Source organism: Exophiala aquamarina (assembly GCF_000709125.1).
Source record: "Exophiala aquamarina CBS 119918 chromosome Unknown aczIA-supercont1.5, whole genome shotgun sequence".
In the NCBI taxonomy this organism is placed as follows: Eukaryota; Fungi; Ascomycota; class Eurotiomycetes; order Chaetothyriales; family Herpotrichiellaceae; genus Exophiala; species Exophiala aquamarina.
The window spans coordinates 1,603,812-1,623,394 of NW_013550583.1; the positions used below are offsets into that span (position 1 = coordinate 1,603,812).

At 49.9% G+C, this 19,583-nt stretch overlaps 7 protein-coding genes across 7 annotated transcripts; 3 read left to right on the forward strand and 4 right to left on the reverse strand.

The window, feature by feature from the left end:
* Positions 1–404: 404 nt before the first annotated feature.
* Positions 405–2,349, forward strand: A1O9_07237 (uncharacterized protein; the record flags this gene model as incomplete). Its single annotated transcript, XM_013404183.1, has 5 exons — positions 405–582; positions 643–681; positions 728–788; positions 839–1,833; positions 1,892–2,349. 5 exons carry the CDS (start codon positions 405–407, stop codon positions 2,347–2,349), a joined length of 1,731 nt encoding a protein of 576 aa, XP_013259637.1.
* Positions 2,350–4,275: 1,926 nt separating this feature from the next.
* Positions 4,276–5,450, forward strand: A1O9_07238 (uncharacterized protein; the record flags this gene model as incomplete). The annotated part of the gene is made up of 2 exons (XM_013404184.1): positions 4,276–4,921; positions 4,969–5,450. 2 exons carry the CDS (start codon positions 4,276–4,278, stop codon positions 5,448–5,450), a joined length of 1,128 nt encoding a protein of 375 aa, XP_013259638.1.
* A 1,217-nt stretch (positions 5,451–6,667) lies between these two features.
* On the forward strand, positions 6,668–8,507 carry A1O9_07239 (uncharacterized protein; the record flags this gene model as incomplete). The annotated part of the gene is made up of 6 exons (XM_013404185.1): positions 6,668–6,902; positions 6,958–7,119; positions 7,174–7,282; positions 7,338–7,787; positions 7,841–8,079; positions 8,179–8,507. The coding sequence occupies 6 exons, from the start codon at positions 6,668–6,670 to the stop codon at positions 8,505–8,507; spliced, it is 1,524 nt and encodes a 507-aa protein (XP_013259639.1).
* Positions 8,508–9,167: 660 nt separating this feature from the next.
* A1O9_07240 (uncharacterized protein) lies at positions 9,168–11,141 on the reverse strand (the record flags this gene model as incomplete). The annotated part of the gene is made up of 1 exon (XM_013404186.1): positions 9,168–11,141. One exon carries the CDS (start codon positions 11,139–11,141, stop codon positions 9,168–9,170), a length of 1,974 nt encoding a protein of 657 aa, XP_013259640.1.
* A 1,014-nt stretch (positions 11,142–12,155) lies between these two features.
* Positions 12,156–13,038, reverse strand: A1O9_07241 (2-deoxy-D-gluconate 3-dehydrogenase; the record flags this gene model as incomplete). The annotated part of the gene is made up of 2 exons (XM_013404187.1): positions 12,156–12,812; positions 12,910–13,038. 2 exons carry the CDS (start codon positions 13,036–13,038, stop codon positions 12,156–12,158), a joined length of 786 nt encoding a protein of 261 aa, XP_013259641.1.
* A 2,456-nt stretch (positions 13,039–15,494) lies between these two features.
* A1O9_07242 (uncharacterized protein) lies at positions 15,495–16,529 on the reverse strand (the record flags this gene model as incomplete). Its single annotated transcript, XM_013404188.1, has 1 exon — positions 15,495–16,529. The coding sequence occupies one exon, from the start codon at positions 16,527–16,529 to the stop codon at positions 15,495–15,497; it is 1,035 nt and encodes a 344-aa protein (XP_013259642.1).
* Positions 16,530–17,089: 560 nt separating this feature from the next.
* Positions 17,090–18,631, reverse strand: A1O9_07243 (uncharacterized protein; the record flags this gene model as incomplete). Its single annotated transcript, XM_013404189.1, has 1 exon — positions 17,090–18,631. One exon carries the CDS (start codon positions 18,629–18,631, stop codon positions 17,090–17,092), a length of 1,542 nt encoding a protein of 513 aa, XP_013259643.1.
* Between the last annotated feature and the right edge of the window lie 952 nt (positions 18,632–19,583).

Consider the following 19,583-nt stretch of genomic DNA (forward strand, 5'->3'; position numbering starts at 1 on the left):
AGCCATTCGGGTTTTGCTGTGCTCCGGCCGTTGTGGAGAGTCTAACGATGTACCGTGTTTCGGCCCGAGTAGCCGGAGGCTTTAGCCCGCAAGCAACTCACCCTACGGAGTACGCAGAGGCATTACTCTGAAACCTATTTTCCCCCATAGAGAGACTTCGGGCCTACAGAAACATGCCTATTACCAATTGATAGTTTTGTCAGCATAACTCCATGCATCAAGTTGGGAAGCCTTGGCGCACAAGGTCCGGGATACCTCTATGTAAATTAATTCAGTGGGTGGTTCGCATGGCTATAACTTGGGATATGGCGGAGTATCTGATGTGCCCCATACTCAGTCGCTTCTCTCACTCCATATTTGTAAAAAAAGGACGTTCAACTGACAAAAGCCACATAGCAAGGCAAATGTCGGTGAATGGTATCAAACACACGGTGCAGGGCAGTCCTGCTCCCATTTTCTCCCCTCAGCATGTCAGTGTCGTGTGCATTGGCGCCGGGGTATCTGGGATCGCGCTAGCCATCGAAATGCATCAGAAGCTACAGAATTTTGATCTCTGTATCTTTGAGAAGAACTCGGATATCGGTATTCCTAGCCTCCAAGTATCAACTCCCATGATGAAAGTCTCGCTGACCTAATGCGAAGGTGGAACCTGGCTGGAGAATCGATACCCAGGATGTGCTTGTGTGTGCTAAATCATAAGCTCATTTGCAGGACTGATGTTGGATAGGTGATGTTCCTGCGCATGCGTATACTTACACATTTGAGCCAAACCCGGAATACTCTCAATAGTAGGGTTATTCATCTCGTGTGCAAGACCAACAACTAACTGGCTACTTAGTTACGTTGGGTCTGAAGAGATCCACCAATATCTTACTAAAGTGGTTGAAAAGTACGGTGTTCGCAAATACATCCGCTTCAATCACAAGCTTGTGTCTGCCGTTTGGTCCAACGAAAGAGGTCAGTGGGACCTAGAGTTGGAGGCTGCTTCCAACGACGGATCTCGACGCCCGCAAATCGTAAAGAGATCATCCAACTTCCTCATCAATGCGAGCGGGTTCTTGAATAATTGGAAATGGCCCGAAGTTCCTGGGCTGCATGATTTCGCTGGACCTTTAATACATTCAGCGGATTGGCAGAAAGACCAGGAGTTGGCAAAGAAGACGGTGGCCGTGATCGGTGCTGGATCATCGGGGATCCAGATTGTCCCTGCCTTGCAACCGAAGGTGGGTAAGCTGTATGCCTTCATCAGGTCCCCTACATGGATCCCCCCCTCTCAAGGCTTTGTCGATCCGATTAATGGTGGTCATGATCCAACAAACTTAATCTACACCGACGAAGACAAGAAGAGGTTTCGAGAGGATCCGAAGTATTTTCTCGAATACCGCAAAACTATCGAGAGTAATCTAAATCGCATTATCGATATGTTTTTCAAGGACAGTCCCAGGCAGGCAGGAGCAAGGCAGGAATTTGCCAAAATTATGAGAGCTCGCCTCGGGGGCAATGAGGCTATCGCTTCAAAGCTGATTCCGCAACACTCAGTTGGCTGCAGACGTTTAACACCGGGTCAAGGGTTTTTGGAGGCCCTGATCGAGCGAAACGTTGAGGTTGTCACATCTGAAATTCAGCGTATTGAAGCTGAGGGATTGGTCACGGCTGACGGTAAGCTACACAAAGTGGACGCTATCATATGTGCGACTGGGTTCGACACTAGTTGTCGTCCACGTTTCCGTCTTGTCGGCGATGAAGGTATCATTTTGAATGAGTTGTGGGATAAATCAGATTGCATTGAAGCATACCTGGCCATGGCCGTTCCAGGCTTCTCCAATTATCTCAGTGAGTATCCAGTGCTGTCTGAACGCAATCCGGAATCTCAAATTAACAAATCACTCAGTGTTCATCGGCCCCAATGCGCCGATCTCCAATGGCACCTTGATTCCTGTCATTGAGAGGCAAGCTTCGTATATGTCATCAATGATCCGAAAGTATCAGCGACAGCACATCAAGTCTTTCTCACCATTGGCCCGTGCAACAAGACTTTTAAATCAAAGACATCAACAGCGGCTGCAACGATTTGTCTGGACGGATAGTTGTAAGAGCTGGTACAAAAATGGCCAGAGGGAGGGCAAAGTGATTGGGCCTTGGCCAGGGAGTAGCTTACATTATTTCGAAGCAATATCTGAGCCAAAATTCGAAGACTGGTGGTATAGTTACTGGGAATCGAAGGGCGACTCAGGCATTGAGCCACCAGGCTCAGGCATGTGGGAATATCTCGGAAACGGATACACTATGCTAGAAGCAGAGGATGAAAAATCGGGCGGAAAAGGGGATCTGGCGTGGTATCTTGGGTAGTTTATAAGATGTGCGGGGGTGCAAGGTGTGACAGACTGAGAACAGCATCCTGGCACTTCTGCGAGACCATTTGCGGCATATCTCCCAAGATGGGGAGATCTCCGTGCCAGGGCAATGAGCTTACGACGGCCTCGTAGATGGCAAGAAACATGAATTGGGCATTTATTGCGCAAGGCAGACTTCGTGTGGACAAGAAGTGAACAGCAATTAGCTGTTGCCAGAAAGTCGCGGAAATGAAAGAGCGCCGTCAAGCCAAGTGCTACTTCTTGGAGTACTTTAAAAGACGATTACCTTTCATAAGATTGTTGAATTAGATTTTTAGCAAAGGGCCATGCCGTTCATGTGGTCATCAAAGTATTGAGACTCCGCCGGATCACGGAAAATGAAAAGGAGTCTACAACTTCTCTTTAGGGGAGACGACCAAGATCCGTCTGGGATCAGGTTGTAGAGAAATGATACCTCCGCCGAAAAGGGTTGAGGGACAAGAGTGCGAGTCTGCAAGGGACCTGTTTTCGGACTTTTGAACCTAGCGGGTTTCAAGTGTTGGTCAAACACGGATATGATTTCCCAGCCACAGGCAACTGAACAGGATGCCGAGGGCGGCAAGGCCCTCCACTTACGAGTACATAGGCATGCGACACAGGCCTTGGATGCACCCACATCGTTCACCTCGTACCTGGATATTTAGTTCAATACATTCATGGTTACTGCTCGTGGATATGAGGTAGCCTTCCGTTGTCAGGTCCTACGAGCACATATGTCAGCAGACGTCATGCCTCCCTTCTAACCTCCACAACGCCTTACTCTATCTACTGAAGAACGGTGTCTCATTGGGAAGCGGATTCAAGACACAGAAGGAGAAACTTGGAAATAATCGGGTACAAGAACGGTGGTAGTAAAAACGAGAAATCAAAAACTCGTATGGTTTGCCTCAGTACTCAAGGCGTCTCGTTCCTGGCTGTGGCATTCTGCAAGTATGTACAAGATAGATAGGCAGATTCCACAAAGCCATTAAAGGCTCTAATTAAAGGCCAGGGGTGTGCGCCGGCATAAATAGCGCCAAGCCTTGGCATTACCGGGCTATGTGGACCACATCAAGCCGGCATAATGTCATATTAAGTGTTCCTGGCTTTGGACATCTGAATCGACTATCTGAATGTTGAGGTTCCTGCACACCGTTACAAGCGATGAAGATAGCGCTCACCCACCATTCCGGTACAACATAAGGTTAGTTTTTCTCACCAAGCGCGATCCTCCCGCGTGCTTGTTCGCCGGACCCGCCCAGGCGGCTTGATGTCTTGGCACCGCTGGACGCGCACACCAATGCCCGCACAGCCCGGACAACACCAATAGCATCCGTTCACAAGCCAATGCTGCAAGCCCGATGACGTTTACAAACCCCAGCCGGTTTCCCGTTTCTTAGGACGCCATGGCCTAAATCGTGGCAGGACATGATCCCTGCATATGCGAGCAACACCTGCCTCGCCAGGCCGTCTCCAGATTTCCTTGTCGTCGTTTTGTATTACTATCATTTCTCGTTTTCATCAATCACTTCTATCAATAGTGGTCAGCACCTTCGTTTTACGTTCCATTGTTCATTCGTTTGAGTTGGTTGATAGACACACAGGGTTAATGGGTGTATCATTCTTAATTGGCTGAAATCACATTCAGCGGGCAAACGACGTCTACGACATTGCAAAAAACAACAAAATTTGGAGACGCGTTCCCAAGGAGCTAGGCGGGCTAGGGAAGCTGCAGGCCGGCAACATAGAGGCCATTCTCAGGACGGTTGGAAAGCTTCAGGTTTGGGTCAGTAGGTGCTTTGAGGGTCAACGCAGCGTCTGGGCAAGAACAGCGAATGTGAGAGCCCGGCAGGACCAGGAAAAGCAGCAAACGAATAGAAGCAAGGACAAGGAACTAACGAAAATGATCCATTTATTATGGTTCGCCGTCCTCAGCACAACCATTGTCCTCAGAATAACACCAGCCCTCGCACAGGAGGAAACCCCACCTCCTGCTGCCGAAACACCACCACCACCTGTCATCGATACACCACCCCCTGCTGTCGACCCAAATTCAGAACAGCCCCCACCGCCCGCGGAAGTGACCGGCGAACCGGTCCCCGAGGATGGAGGTCAACATGATGTCACGGACGAGGGCGAGTACTACAACGTGATTCCACACCTCCCCGAGGATTGCGACGATGTCAGGATCTTCAGTGCCCGGGGGTCGGACGAGCCTTACCCAGGTCGTGGAGGTGCAATGTTGGGGGTGATGTGTTCGTTGTTCGAATCGAACGGCGTCTCATGCGACTATGAGGACGTTGTCTACCCTGCAAACATTTCGTACTCTGGGATTTTCTGCCAATCGGCAAACATGGGCGCCTTCGCTGGCCAGTCTCAAATGACTGAATACGTTCAACGCTGTCCGGATTCGAAGATTGTCCTAGCCGGCTACTCTCAGGGGGGAGGTGTTGTCGGCGATATCTTGGGCGGTGGCGGCGGATTTCTCTTTGGCTGTAATCAGCCCTTCAACCCGCCGTTATATAGAAACACCACCCCTGGCTCAAGCGGTAAGTCTCCTCACCTGCACTCAGAACCACCTACTGACACGTTATAGTTGCCGCCGCTGTAACATTTGGCGCGCCTCGCTTTACCGCCAATGAATCGTACAACATCGGACATGGATCGACCTACAACGGCGTGCTGGAACGCCGGGGGCAACAACTCTCCGACCTGAACCAGTACGATGACATAATTGCCATGTGGTGCAACGCGGGCGACCCTGTGTGTGCCGTGGGCAGCGAGCCCGTCAATATCACTGCCCACTGGAGTTACTATGACGAGTACACTGAAGTCGCGTCCCGTTGGGTTGTGGCTACCGTCCTGGGTCACACTGAAGTTCGGCTTGATTTGGATCTTGACGGACAGGACGAGAGTGTTGTCTTGACAGGATCCAATTCATCCGATTCTTCGAATGACAGCAAAAGTAGTGGTGGCGATGAGGATAGCGCACTGGGTTTGAGGAGCTCACTTTGTGGTGGCATTGGCGTGTCAGCGCTCGTCACCTTAGTCACATCGGGCCTGGTCTCTATATTCTAAAACTAATGAAAGCAGTGTTGCCTTTTTGATCCGTTTTAGTTTTTCCTTTTTCATCTACCCGTTTCAGGCTCTCAGCATATCGGCTACGTCTAGCAGTGCCGTCTTTTGCATTTTGCAGTTGCTGTTCCGAGAAAGCTGGAACTTCAAGAAATTCTATCAGCTCCTGTGGAAGAACCAACAGCCATGCGGCGACCCCTGAGTATCCTTGGAACATCCACGTTGGTGGTAAAAGTAGCTTAGTGCACCAAAAGCGCAATCGTTTCTTCTTGCACTAATCGGTGAAGAGACCAGCCGCTAGTCATTAGCTCTTCCTAGGTGGACTTCCCATGCACTTTGTATCAAGATAAAGAACTAGATTGGACTAATAACTCATTCTCTCACAGCTGTCTGGTGAGTCCTCCTGATCTTTGCTTTCTACTCTCTATAACATCATATACGCATGGTAAGAAACGAAGATAACGCACTGCGTGCAGGCCCGACTCACGAGAACCTCTGCTTGAATATCAAATCCGGAGACATGCTATACCGAAGGCTGGATTTCCCGCGAACAAGGTACATATACCTTCCATATTCTGTATAGCAGGTCCATGATTAGCTCTGAAGGCGCGAATTATCACAGTGGTAGTCGAGCTGTTGAACGCTTAGTAGGACTGAACCTTTTGTCGGAGATAGGCGGACCATGTTTAGAATCCTTAGATAGGAGATCAGCGAACAGTTGCGGTCACGAGTCACGACTGTCACTGACACACGCTGGACGAGAGAATCCTTGTTGAAGTATGATAGCCCGTTTGAACATTCATCCGTCACCGTTACGAGCGTTCAACGAGACGAGGTGACGAATGATATGAAGACTCCCCGCATTGGGGAGGGCTTATAGCCTTAAAAGATACTCCATAGTTGGAGAACCAATGTATCTAAGTTGATCCCCACGGAGGAATACCTGACGAGTAGATTCTTGCAATCAGAGATAGTGTAAAGTTAACAAGTTCATTGACCACTTACCTCGTTTAACGCCCTGCTGAGGGCACGACCTTCCCAATATATCGATGATCGGTACTCGGCAGTTGGCCCGACGCTTCAAGGAACACTATTTGGAGACGAATTGTTGATAGCAAGATTGCCAGCAAGGGTTGTAGGGGGTGGCGAGTGATGGTCAAATATGGCCTCAACTTCCATACCTTTGGCTTTTGTCCTCAAGGTCATCGACCACGTACATCATGGGGAACGATATCGAAGCACAAGCCAGCACCACAGCTCGTGCTGAGAGCCTGGACGAGAAAACCATCGCGTCCTCCAAAGATGTCGACGAGGCATTACAGTTTCTTCATGCCAATGCGGCCACCGCTCACCTTACCGACATCGATGAGAAGAAGCTGATGCGCAAGGTCGACTGGATGATGATGCCGCTGATGTTTGCGGTTTACTATCTGCAGTACACGGACAAGACATTGCGTATGTTCACTCACGCTCCGGCTGGTCATTCTTGCCCATCTCACCCGCTGAATAGTCTCATCTGCCGCGGTGATGGGTGTCATCGAAGACACTCACATGCCTGACAATGGGTTTTCCCATCTCGCCATGGCATTCTACGTTTCTTTCCTCTTCTGTGAGCCGCTACAGTCGTTTTGCATTCAACATTTCCCCACCGCCAAATACTTGGGGTGCAATGGTAAGATTCGAGATGTTGATGGAGACTCAATGTCATTTCTAACCACTCAGTTAGTTATCCTTTGGGGCACCGTGGTGACCCTCAACGCTGCGTGTCATAGCTTTGCACCTGTCGTAGCTCTTCGTGTTCTGCTTGGCATATTGGAAGCATCCGCCGCTCCCAGGTACGTGAAAATTTGGTTCCCTCGCGTCTTCTTCATCCAGCACTGACTCTGCTAGCCTTATCATCCTCACATCCATGTGGTATAAGCGGGAGGAGCAAGTCACACGAATGGGCATCTGGTATCAGGGTACATCAGTCGCACCTGCAGTGTCCAGCCTTGTCTCCTATGGCTTCCTCCATTACACAAATGATCACCCAAACCTGCGATTCAAGTCATGGCAGATCCTCTTTCTGATGTGGGGATTGATCACCATTGTTGCGGGAATTCTCGTCTTTGTGTTCCTTCCAGATAATCCCATGAAAAGCCGACTGTCCAATGATGAAAAACTCTTTATCATTGAGCGTGTTCGAGGCAACCAGACTGGAATCGAGAACAAAAAGCTCAAGGGTAACCAAGTCAAGGAGGTTCTACTGGACGTGAAAACGTGGCTCTTGAGTCTCGTTGTCATCACCACCAATGTTCCGAACGGCGCAGTTAGCTCTTTCTCCAACATTATCATCTCGAAGTACGAAATTAACGGCACTATCACTATTCATTACACAAACTGACGTGTTGCAGCTTCGGCTACGATGATTACACCACACTACTGCTCAATCTGCCGGGATGTGTAGTCAGTTTCGTTTCCGTGGGACTAGGAACATATTTGGCTGGAAAGTTCAACGCTAGAGGCCCGATAGTTACTATTCTCATCATACCGACGCTCATAGGTGGGGCGCTGATGGCATGGTTGCCTCCTGATAACAAGCCCGGGCTGCTGGCCGGCAACTACATGACAAATACTGTTGGCTCAAGTAAGTGTCAAGATGAAGATATATAAGACAAGCAGCTAACAGCAGAAGCTCTCCCCATGCTTTACAGCTGGATCACTGCGAACCGTAAGTGTTTGCTCCCATAAGGGATGTTGTCTGCCGTACTTACCAAAAACACAGACGGCGGCCATACCAAAAAGGTCACCATGAACGCCATCGTGTTGATGTCATTCTGCTTGGGCAACATAATAGGACCTGAAACATTCCAAGACAAGGATGCACCGCAGTACATCCCAGCCAAGATGACTATTGTCATTATTCTCGCGTTCGGCATAGTATTCACGATACTTCTCGACTGGCTCTACATCCGGGAAAACAACAAGAGGGAAAGGGAAGGGCACCAAGAGTTGCCGCCCGACTTCGAATTTCTTGATCTCACAGATAAAGAAAATCGGAATTTCCGATACGTACTTTGAGGCACGTGGCAGGGATGGAAGCCGCTGTTGTTTGACGCTTCCCCAAGAGCAGTTGTGGATATGGTGAAAATGATATTGAGCAATCTAGTTTTGCATGTGGAGTGATAACGAGCATGGCTGGGACTCTAAGTCGATGTTGCAGAAGCTAACTGGTTTGCTTTTGGTTCTTTTTGGACAAACCCTGATAGTTGATCTCCCATCGTCAAGGCCTGTCGCCTACTTCGAGCGCTTTCGGAGCCTCATCTTTTGATGATGATCTAATGATCTAACCTATTGTGTCATCCAGTAGCTTTGAAACCAGGCTAAAGATCAACGCCCAAGTGGCGGAGGCGCAGAGTGCAGGTCACAAATGGCCACCAGCAAGTTGGGTCACGGAAGAAGTGCGGAGGGAGTGCTGTTAGATATGAACGTAGATATCTTATGAGAAACCAGGGTCGCATCGGACGATGCAACAATTCGCAAGTATTTGTATATGATTCATAGGTCAAAGCGGCTTTTTCGGGAAAACTAAATTCATTTCGTAGATTGAAGAGGGCAATTTTATGTAAAATGACCAGTCATCGTGCTGGGTATGCTTCAAATTGCCCTCCCGAGTTCTTTCTTACTACCCATCTGTCTAGAGCCATTGCGGTAATCATCAATTGCGAAAAGAATGCTTTATTACCAAGTGAAGCTTTCCTCGTTGAGAGCGATATTTGCGTCTGGAAGGCGAGCGCGGACAGCCGCGCGGACCTCGTCGGCCAAGGCACCTGGTCCACAAACGCTTACTATGGTGGCACCGATGCGTAGTGGGATTGCTTCATCAAGAATTGCAGTGGGTTGGACTCTGCCCTGAATAATCTGCATTGTGGGCTTTGCTCTGCTGGTGTTGATCGGAACGGAGGGCTTGCTCGCGTATACCCGAATAGAGAGAACTTCACGACGGCCTTCCATAGCAAGGATCTCGGTCATCCAGGGCTTCACCCACTCCATGGCGTCGACGTCGCGGATGGACCAGACTAGGACGATCTTCCGTGTCGCGACTGTCTGGGCCTTGGCGCCCAAAAGTAGATGTCGGATCTGGACGAGATGATGGGTGATGCCACCGCCACCAGCAAACATGATGACAGTGCCGTAGGAGACCATGGAATCGTGGCCAGCATAAGGTCCTTCGAGGAAGCCGCGAAGGAAGAGCTTGTTGTTGTGCGACTGTCGAGCTAGCTCATGGAGCTTCTTGGTCATTCCCGAGCGGGCACAAATGATAAGTGAAACGCGAGTTGCAGCCTTGGATGCCACCAGCTTGGTACTTGTTTGCCCCTCAAGATCTACAGGGCCCGAGTTTGTGGGCTCGGTGGTAACCGGAGGGCCAGCCTCCACGTTGGTCCACGCCACCGAGAAAGGATGAGACATCCAAAGAGAAATAGCTGGTATGTAGGCGTACACATGGCTACCAGGTCTGATGGTGACATGACGCGGTAGTTGGAATGTTACCCTACATGCCATAGCTGGCAGCGCTTCAACAACCAATGCAGTTCTGCCTCCAAAGCGAGAGTAGTTGAGATACACAATCCGTCCAATTCGCCAGACTCTCTCAATTAGCCAGAAGATGACCACTGTGAGAATGAAGGGGAAAGCCGGAAGCATCTTGGAGCACAAGTGGACATATACTCCCAAGAACGCAGCAAAGCCCAAAACTTGGTGCAGATGCAGGAAGGTCTCGTAAAAAGCGTGGCGAATTGGGGAGAGCGAGTGAAGGACAAGGATGACGATAGAGATGAGTGCAATCAGGCCAAACTGGAGGAATCTGCTATTGACGAAGATCGCAAGAGTCGCGTCCTCTCCTCTCGCCATGATGTAGGCGGTCATCCATGCGGCGAAATGGATCAGAGACTCTACAGCAACAATCCTTCCAATCCATCGATGGAACAAATTGTAAGTGTCGAAGCTGACCCGTAAGAGCGGGATTGCAGGATTGTTCCGGCCTGCAAGGACGACAAGCGGAATCATGTTGACAGTTGCCAATATTCCACTCCTACCCCGAAGTTCAGCATAGAGCTTTCCCTTCTCGCTGGTCTTCCAATCCAGCATGACGCAGTAAATAAGTTGACTCAGAGCGTACACGAACAGGAGCATGAAATGGATTCGTCCGGGGATTGTGCCATAGTTGACAACACTGGAGATTTGGAGTTCTCGGTTGTGTCTCTTGTGGAGAAGTGGTGCGTAGATCAAGTTCTTCTTCAGCCATGACCAGAGAGGGAAGTGGTCTAGAGTATAGTAGGTCTGCTGTACAGCTGTCGCAGTCATGCAGTAAATGGTCCGAATGTAAGCGACAAATAGTTCAGCCAGGCGGAGGGCAAAGATGGTCCCGACCGTGAGGAAAATGGTCACCCACATCATTTTGACAAGTTTGGAATCCATTTCGATGTTAACGCCATGGAGACCAGTGAAATACGGTGGAGGTGTCGTCCCATTGAAGGCAGCAGCAGCAGTTAAATTTGCTCCCGGCGGAAGCTTGCCAGCTTTGAAGACCAGATTTCCGTCGGCCGAATCCCGTGGAACGTGGGACAAGTACGGCACAAAAGAGTTCGACATCGCGGCAAGGCTTGGAAGATGAGTAGTTGCGTCCAGCACAACTGATGTTGGAATCTGTGGCATTGTGAGATCTTTACTGTTTGATATCCAGTTTTGGTCTGCCTAGGATGAGTGTAGTATGCAGCTATGCGTGCGGTAGTGACCAAAGAATCCCTGCCACGCACGTGCCGAGTACCTCGATTCCGCTTATTATGGTCGTGTCGGATCTGCAGGAGGAAGGATGTTCTTTCTTTTGCTTCATACGGACCAACAATCAAGCAGCTACGAAAGAGTTTTTGAGGTTCAAAGATCAAGTGTCTAAGGAAAACGAGAATCAGAGCAACAAAAAAAACAAAAAGCAACCAGAAAACAATGTGCGTAGATGTAGAAGTACCAAGGCCTGTGAAAAGGCGTTGAATAAAGCCTCGAATAAAGAAGTATCACTTGAACCGGATGGCACACATGATTCGTCATGGTGGCTCAGACAAGGCACCACTTACTGTTATTGAGCATCAGTGCAGTAGCATGTACTTACGGATAGACGGTTGCTCGGGTTATTGAGGCTTATTGGGGGTTATTGACCACCCTTGGATGTCTAATGAGATTTGATTCGTTTTAATTGATGGACGAGGTTTGAATAAGGCTGCACTTGGCGGCCTTCTGGAGTAAGGATTTTCCGAGAGCCGATCAGCAAAACAGTACTCGTACTCACCACTACTGGTGGCCTTTCAGGTGAACACTTCAACTGCGCGCCTCTTCTTATGGTCACCGAAAGCAGACCAATCGCATGGTGAGGTGTTTCACTGTCGAAGACTTGGGCGAATCTGCTCGCTTTTGCAAACAAAGGCGTCCGTCAGTTCTACGTGGAACAAACTCGATTCACCTCCTCAATTCCTTGAGATTTCAAATGACACTTGTTTCGCACTCTTGGCGTCTTTCCAATCACCACACGTGACCAGGTCGCATTCCCGATGTACTCTACTCGTAGAATTGCTTTCCAGAGCCAACATTCTTTATTGCCTTTGTCCTGAATCAATGGTCTGAACAAGTAAACCTCAACACCGCTCACTGTATCTCCCTCTGTTCCTCTGTCCTTCTTTACCGACCCATCCAACCGCCATCGACCGTCAACACCTCCCCACTGACGTACTGGCACGCATTGCCCGCCAAATACACGATCGCACCCTTGAAATCCTCAGGCTTGCCCCATCGACCCGCCGGTATCCTCTCGAGAATCTGCCTTGCCCTCGTCTCATTCGCAATGAGAGCCTCGTTCATGTCCGTATCGATGTATCCTGGTGCGATCGCGTTGACTTGGATGCCCTTGCCCGCCCATTCATTGCTCAGTGCCTTGGTCAGTTGTGCCACTCCGCCCTTGGAAGCCGCGTACGCCGGGACCGTGATGCCCCCTTGAAACGTGAGAAGAGATGCTACGTTGATGATATTGCCTCGCGTGCCCGATGTAGGTGCCGGCTTGGACAAGAGATACGCGCCGAAGTCTCGACACAACGTGAAGATTGTTGTAAGGTTGACTTGTAGCACCGTATTCCAGTCGTCGATGGGGAATTGGTGTGCTGGATGTCGCTTCTGGATTCCCGCGCAAGTAAGCAGGATATGCATGTTGTGACCAGCCTCAACGAGGCTTGGGATCAGTTTCCCCACCGACGACTGGTCTGATAGATCTGCGGTGACGATATTGACTGTTCGCCCAAGCGCCCTGATCTGGTCGTGAGTTTTCTTGTTGCTTTCGTCTCTCTGCGGTGTGCATTAGTGTTTCTCATCCGCTACGATCTGTACTTGTGATTCCAAGCTTTCTTTTTGGGATGTCACATTTCCTTCGAGTGACGCTCACCTGAACAAGAACGATGTCTGCTCCCGCCTCTGCTAGTGCAATTGCCATGACGGCCCCGATGCCTCTTGTTCCTCCTGTAATCACAGCAGTCCTCCCGGCTAAGGAGAATAGATTAACCAGAGCCTCCATCTTCGACTTGCTTTTATAGCGCCACGAAAAGGTCAGTGGCTGGATATTCTATCGCCAATGAGAATAGAAAAAGGGAATGTGGAAGTCTCTCACTAGAAGGATAGTTTATGCCAAGATTCTCCCGCCACAAGTGATAATGTACGGAAAGATGGACGTCTTTGTCACTGCGGATGAACCCTCTTGCGTCCAGGAAAAGCAATTGGCGGCGAAGCCACCGATGCGGCCTGCAGATGTGGTAAGGGCAACGCAACACCCCGCGGGATGCCGGCTATTGGAGTGTGCTTTAAGCAGAACATTGAGTTCGGGAGAGCAGTCGCCGATGAGGGGAACGATCGCGCTGTAGGTTGCCCCTTGTTGGAGATGGGGGCACCATCACATGTAATAGCAAATACTCGACTATTTAGTAGTTTCCGGCCCGCGTAAGAGGGAAGGACTCCCAATACTCAATACGAAGGACAACTATCTATTGGATTGAAGATTGGCGGCTGATCGCTTGTGCACAACCAACCGACCAAACTCCTTTCTTTCGATGGTGCAAATCTTACTCGACGATCTCAAAGCTCGGAAAATCCCGATTCAAGGATTCGACTCTGATATTCCCACTAATCAGTCCACTCCCCAGAAGCCAGCTGTCGATCATCACATCGACCTTGTAGCTCAATCCCACAATCAATTTGTTTTGAAATCCTCGCACCAGGCATCTTGCTGATCCGTCGTAGCGTTGTTGACCCATGCTGAATATTCACTGCAATGAAGAAGTTGTGATCTGCTGAAGCCTCTCCAACTCTGGTAAAGTCTTTCGGATTCAAGGACTAAGGTAGCGAGCTCCTCGAGGCTACATACTTCCAGCTGGTATTGGGCTGTCACCGCCCGAATAGACTGCTCAGTGATGCGTATAACTGGCCTGTTCGTGACTGAGAAGGAAATCGGTTTCACCGGCTCCACATTTGACAGGGCGAGAGTATGAGGGGTGATATTTGCGAGTTGGAAAGTAATGATGAAAGGTTCGGTCCCAAACTTGGAGAAATTATTCGAGGAATCCGTGATGCCCATGACGATTCTTGGGCGGTGAGTGTTGCTCACAGGTGATAGATTGCGGGATAGAGAGCCAGGATCATCGACTACAGGGATAACCAATCCACCATAACCACTTCTCCCAAGCTGCGGATAACTGTTCGGTAGCATATCGACACCAGGCCGGTCACCCGCTGTCGCCTGGGGCTCGTCTGCGGTGTAGGTGTGATAGAGCAAAGTCACAATCGTGAAGAAGACTGAGCTGCCGACAAAGGCAGTTGTGACAATATTGCCCGCCATTGTGCCATCTGCTGATCTGAAAGGATGATGCCGATCTGAAAAGAACCCTGGAGAATGGATTTGGCTTCATAGCGATACATTGAGTAGTGAAGGAAATCTCTGTTCGGGTGCATCGCTGCGGAAGCATCTGAACTACCCGAGTCGTTGCTGCCTCCTTGCAAGAGCTTAATCAAAGACAGCAGTCGTGCACTCATTCCGTCGCTCTCTTCCATACGGATGATCTCGCCTTGTGCAATGGCCAGTGGTAAATTCGTCTCATTCTTCAGATCGATAGCGATGAAGAAGGACTCTTTGCGAGATTTGGAGCACTTGGTGTGTGACAGCGCGAAACTTACAGATAGTCTTCCCTGGGGGGAGGAGTGGCTCGACGCTGTCAGGGTATTTTTATATACTTGATAGCCCGAGAGTGGGCCCGGCATGGTTGCAAAGTGAGCCCGGCTTTGTGGGGCGGAGGACGGTTCATGGGTGAATCTATTGATGCCTGGTGGGGCCGCTGGTTGGGGATTCATGGTCGTCAACGCGTTGGTGATCAGTCTGACTTGGTTGAAGGACTGTAGCTTGAGTCTTCAGGTGCTTGAGTGTGACGGCAGGTCGTTAAATCAGGGGACTTTAATATATCCACAGTAAACGTACCTGTAGCTCTCGCAGGAGCTGCCTGTTGAAGACGAATCCCATTCACACAATGGCTAAAACTGCCTCTCGGCCGCACTGCCTCGACAGTTGACCTTTTCGCTAAATGTGGTAGCGCAGCCCTATTCCCAACTTAAACATAGATCTTGTGGCCGTCAACCCGCAACCTGTGCTGTATCCGTGGTAGCATCTAGGGGGAAACACATGCCACCGAATCGAAAACAATTCGAGAGGTACAAACTCAGAGTCGCGGAGAGCCGATCTACCAATCGTCGTTTTGAAGTAGTTCATTTCGTCTCTCCTGAATCTCTCTTTATTCATAAGACTACGGGACCTGTCGCTGCCCTCCAAAGCCTGGCTTCGTCGAGTTCGATGACAAGCGACAGAACGAGTCAAGAGGCATCCTTTGCAAATACCAGGTGCCCATTTCTGCCCTCATAGGACTAGCCATGGCCCCAAGTAGCCAGAGCAGTAGCTAAATCTTCCCCCTTAAGCCCGCGAATGTACATACCTCAATTCACAAACCGATCATACTCCGCCTGTTCCTCATCACGCCTGTTCAAGATTTTGATAGCCGATATGTATCGCTGCTGGTGGATGATACGATTGCCTTGGCTGTCTCTCTTCCAGGTGCGGTCGAGCCACGCGTTAGCACTGGTAACGGTGCGTCCAGCGCAAGGAATGACTTTCTCAGGCATATAGCGACCGACAGTGACATAGTTCAATTCGTCAACCAGCTTCGCCATGTCAGGTAGCGCGCCAACGGCATATTCATCCTTCTTATTAGCGTACCGATATTGCAGATAGCGCTCTTCACCCTTTTTCCAGTATTTGTCGGTGCCTGTCGGCACAGGGATGTTTGGCAGGGGTCCACGCACTCGAGCCAGGTCGGCCCGCCAGTGATTCAGTGCACGCAGGTGGTCCGGGTTGTCGATGTCGAACTCTTCAGCTCCTGGGAATGTATAACGGCGCGTTCCAACAGTTTCCTTGATGCGGAAGTCTAGAAGATCATGGCTAAAGTTTTGTTTCGTGACCGTGTTCGCTGCTTGGAGAGCTTGTTGGTATTCGGTGCTGTTTTGACTTGCACGAGCGGCTTCGTCCTCCTTGTATTGTGCGATTGCATCGTTCACGTTCCACTTGTTCTCTTCCAAATACCAAGCTGCCTCCTGTACACAGGATCTCTCTGGCATCTCGACTAGTAGAGCCTCGAGACGACGTTCCCCTTCTGCGTCAAGCTGAGCAGTCCTCAGGCCGAAACGCAAGAACTTTTTCAAGGGTACGCGCCCGAGAAGGCCGTGAAACCATGTTTTGGAACTTGGCTCGGTGCTAGTCAGAGGCAGGGGGTGGGTTGAGGCCAAGGGCGCAGCAGAATCGATTGATGTGTCTGCCAATCCGTTATCACAAGCAGGGAGTTTGCTTTCAGTCCCGGCTTCAAGAGACCAACTGCTTGGGCTGAAATCGATTGGTGTGTCAAATAATTGTAGGAAACCTGCGGCAGCTTCAAGCTCCTCTGGAGTGTAATCGTTCGAGGATCGGTTGGATTCCATGGTTAACAAGTTTCACCGCTGAGCATTTGAGTGTTTTTTTCGATTGTTTGTGGTAATGCGTGAGGGCCGCTTGTCTCAAGGCGGAATGGATGCTTGAAGTTTTATGCAGATAGGCCTAGAGTTGTTTGGCCGTGCGAGGCCAAAGAAGTGAATGTCCAAACAAGTTACACCTTTCACAGATCTGCTAGGCCACTGAGGCAGTCGACTGCCCGGGCTGACCTTCACGCAAGGCTGTGTCACTCTAGAATGGCAATAACAGCAATCGGCGCCAAGTGCCTCATACCTTAAGTGTCTATCGGTGTGAATCGCTAGACAAAGATCGGTTGATATTAGCTGAATGAATTTATTGTTTCATTTCGACACGACAAGGCCTGCGAAACAGGCACGGCGAAGATAGTATGGATACGTTGCTGCACAACAACATGTATCTCATCCATCCCAGAGACCAAATGCACGAGCCGCAGCCACAAAGACATTGCGATTGAGGTGTCAAGCGGACGCAAACAGTGGTCTACTCCCAGATCTCCTCGGTCTGGAAAGTGCCAATTTTGGATGGCTTTTCACCACCTTCCATACTTTGCTTGTGCATGGATGGAGGGGTTCCCATCAAGTCTAGGCCCAGCTTCTTCCGCAAAATGGGCGTGTTTAAGAGTTGTTACAGCTCGGCTTGGTGTATGGACGTTGACAGTTTCCTCAAATCCACTGGACTCGTCACCCTCTAGAAGATCTCTGCTCCGTCGCAACGCACTTTCGAATATGACCTCTCCGTTCAGACTTTGTAGGAAACTAACCTCAAACCTTGTTGCGGAGGTGAAAAAAAAGGGCACACGTCCATCAGTATGTTTTGCTGCAGGTAGCCACGAGCCAGAGAATCTAGTAGAGAGAGTTGAGACCAGTTGATTGGAATGCATCTCATGGTTCAGGGTGATTTGTCCCCTGATAGGTCCTAGATTAGGCTGGTACCACACATATACAATGGGTCGTTTCTGGTTGGTGACAACAGCAAGGACGTGAGGCATGGTAGGATGCCAGAGCACATTCTTGACTGGGTGTCGGAAAATAATGACCGTATGAGGTTCAGACTGGCGCGGTTTCCAGATCCACAACATCTTAGTGAAGCCTTGCAGGGACGTGGCGATCATGGTTTGGTCTGCATTAATCTCAATCATGTTTGTCGAGTGTGAGCTTGGGCCTTCAGATTCTGGGATTGCAGAGAAAGATGCCTTTTGGCGTAAGAAAATGGACGAGAAGCTGGAAGTTAAGCCCTTTTGTATCTCTTCTTGCCAGACAAAGGTTTTGTCCCCATCAATTGTGTCAGGATGAACAAAAAGTGCGACTTGTCGAGCACCCATGCTTGATGGCACCAGGTTTCGGAGAAGCAACTGCCGTTGTCCATCCAGAACTCCCTGAATAGTTTCGCCACAAGATGTGTTGATCCACTTCAGGCAGGTCGTACCAACGCCCTCAACATTCATCGGTAGTCGAACCAGGTTCATGCTTGTCGAATTGATGTCCAATTGCTTCAAGGAATGGCCCTGGGCCGTATAGAAGAGGACGCTGACACCATAAGTAGAGGAGTCGCATACCGCCAACAGGGGTTGACCGCCTGGACACCACATAATGCCTTGTGCGTCTGACGTGTGAGAATCGAACGTCTGCCGAATTAGCGCTCCGGTTGAAGACCGCTCGAACACGGATATTTTGTCTTGCCCTTTGTCTCTTCGAAGTAGTGCAAATCTATTCGTGTCCGGTGCCTGAGCAAATGATGTCGAGTCAGGATGCTTGATATGTGAGATCTCATCGCGTTGTGGTCTTGTCAAATTGAGTAACATGGCACTGGCACTGTGTTCAAACATGAGAAGTGCGTGGCGGTGGTCGAAAACGAACTCCAGGAGAGTCAGATTTCCAAAATGTCCTCCAAGCTCGTAGTCCGCAAGGATGTTTGACTTAGATCCGTCGTCTTCTCCAAAGCCAGGCGTCATGCTTGGGACCCGAAGATCTGTGCTCAAGGCAATGACCCTCCTTCCGTTGGACAATAGGAGCCAGGTTGTACCGAAATCTGCCTCGGATGTGGTTGTCGATCTGGTATCATCGTCGAGCATGACCTCCGGAGACCACCGAATGATATGACAATTCCGGAGAAAGGGTCTCGCTTGGATAGGGAGTTTCAGCCTCGTGATTGCCGTGTCACCATGGACAATATCTTTTAGGTCCACCAAGTGGATCTGCTGGTCGGGGGCGATAACAGCCAAAGTCTTGCCGTCTGGGGAGATCGCTGGTCTCTGTAGGGCTAAGCAGTTGTCAGTACGTGGATCTGAGGATAGGCGTGGAAGGGGTGGTCATACACTTGCCCAAGTTTGAACTGGCTATGATCGCCATTCAGCCCGGGTGGCTCCGACCAAGAACTCTGTCTTTGGAGGGGAAAGGGTCCAGAAGAGGTTCTGCTGATAATCTCTGTGTATATATATAAACACATACTCGACTGGAGAACAACCCCGCATCAGAACGCGTCCTAGGGCAGACCCCAGGAGCGCGTTGTTACGGAGGAGCGTGCGCGAACGCGGTGTCACGGGACTTTTAGTCTTCCCATGTGCCGAGATTTAAGGAAGAACCGGGGGTCGTCCCGATTTAGGGAGTCGGTAAACCTTCCCTTTTCGGTAGGTGCCGCTGCCACTAGGGCTAACTCTGCTAAGACCTCACCAGCTGCATGCCTTCCCAGGCTATTGTCGGGCCGACCAAATTAATGATCCTTGCCACTGTCCCCTTCCATTCACCACCAGGACCCTAAAGGTCCGAAGCTTGAAGCTATGAGTGAATAGAAGAATATTGAACATTGCTTAGCTACCTCCTCATGTGTGGCAGGTATGTTGATACCAATATGGATCCTATGACAACCTATATCAATCAACCATCTTTGTTAGGTTTTAAAGATAACCAACGAATCAGAATGTTCTAGAGCAAGTTCATTGAATCCTATCAATTGACTAATCGCCTTGTCACTGGATCGCGAGGGGTCAGAATTTGATGCGAAGCCCGACTCTGGAGGGGTGAAGC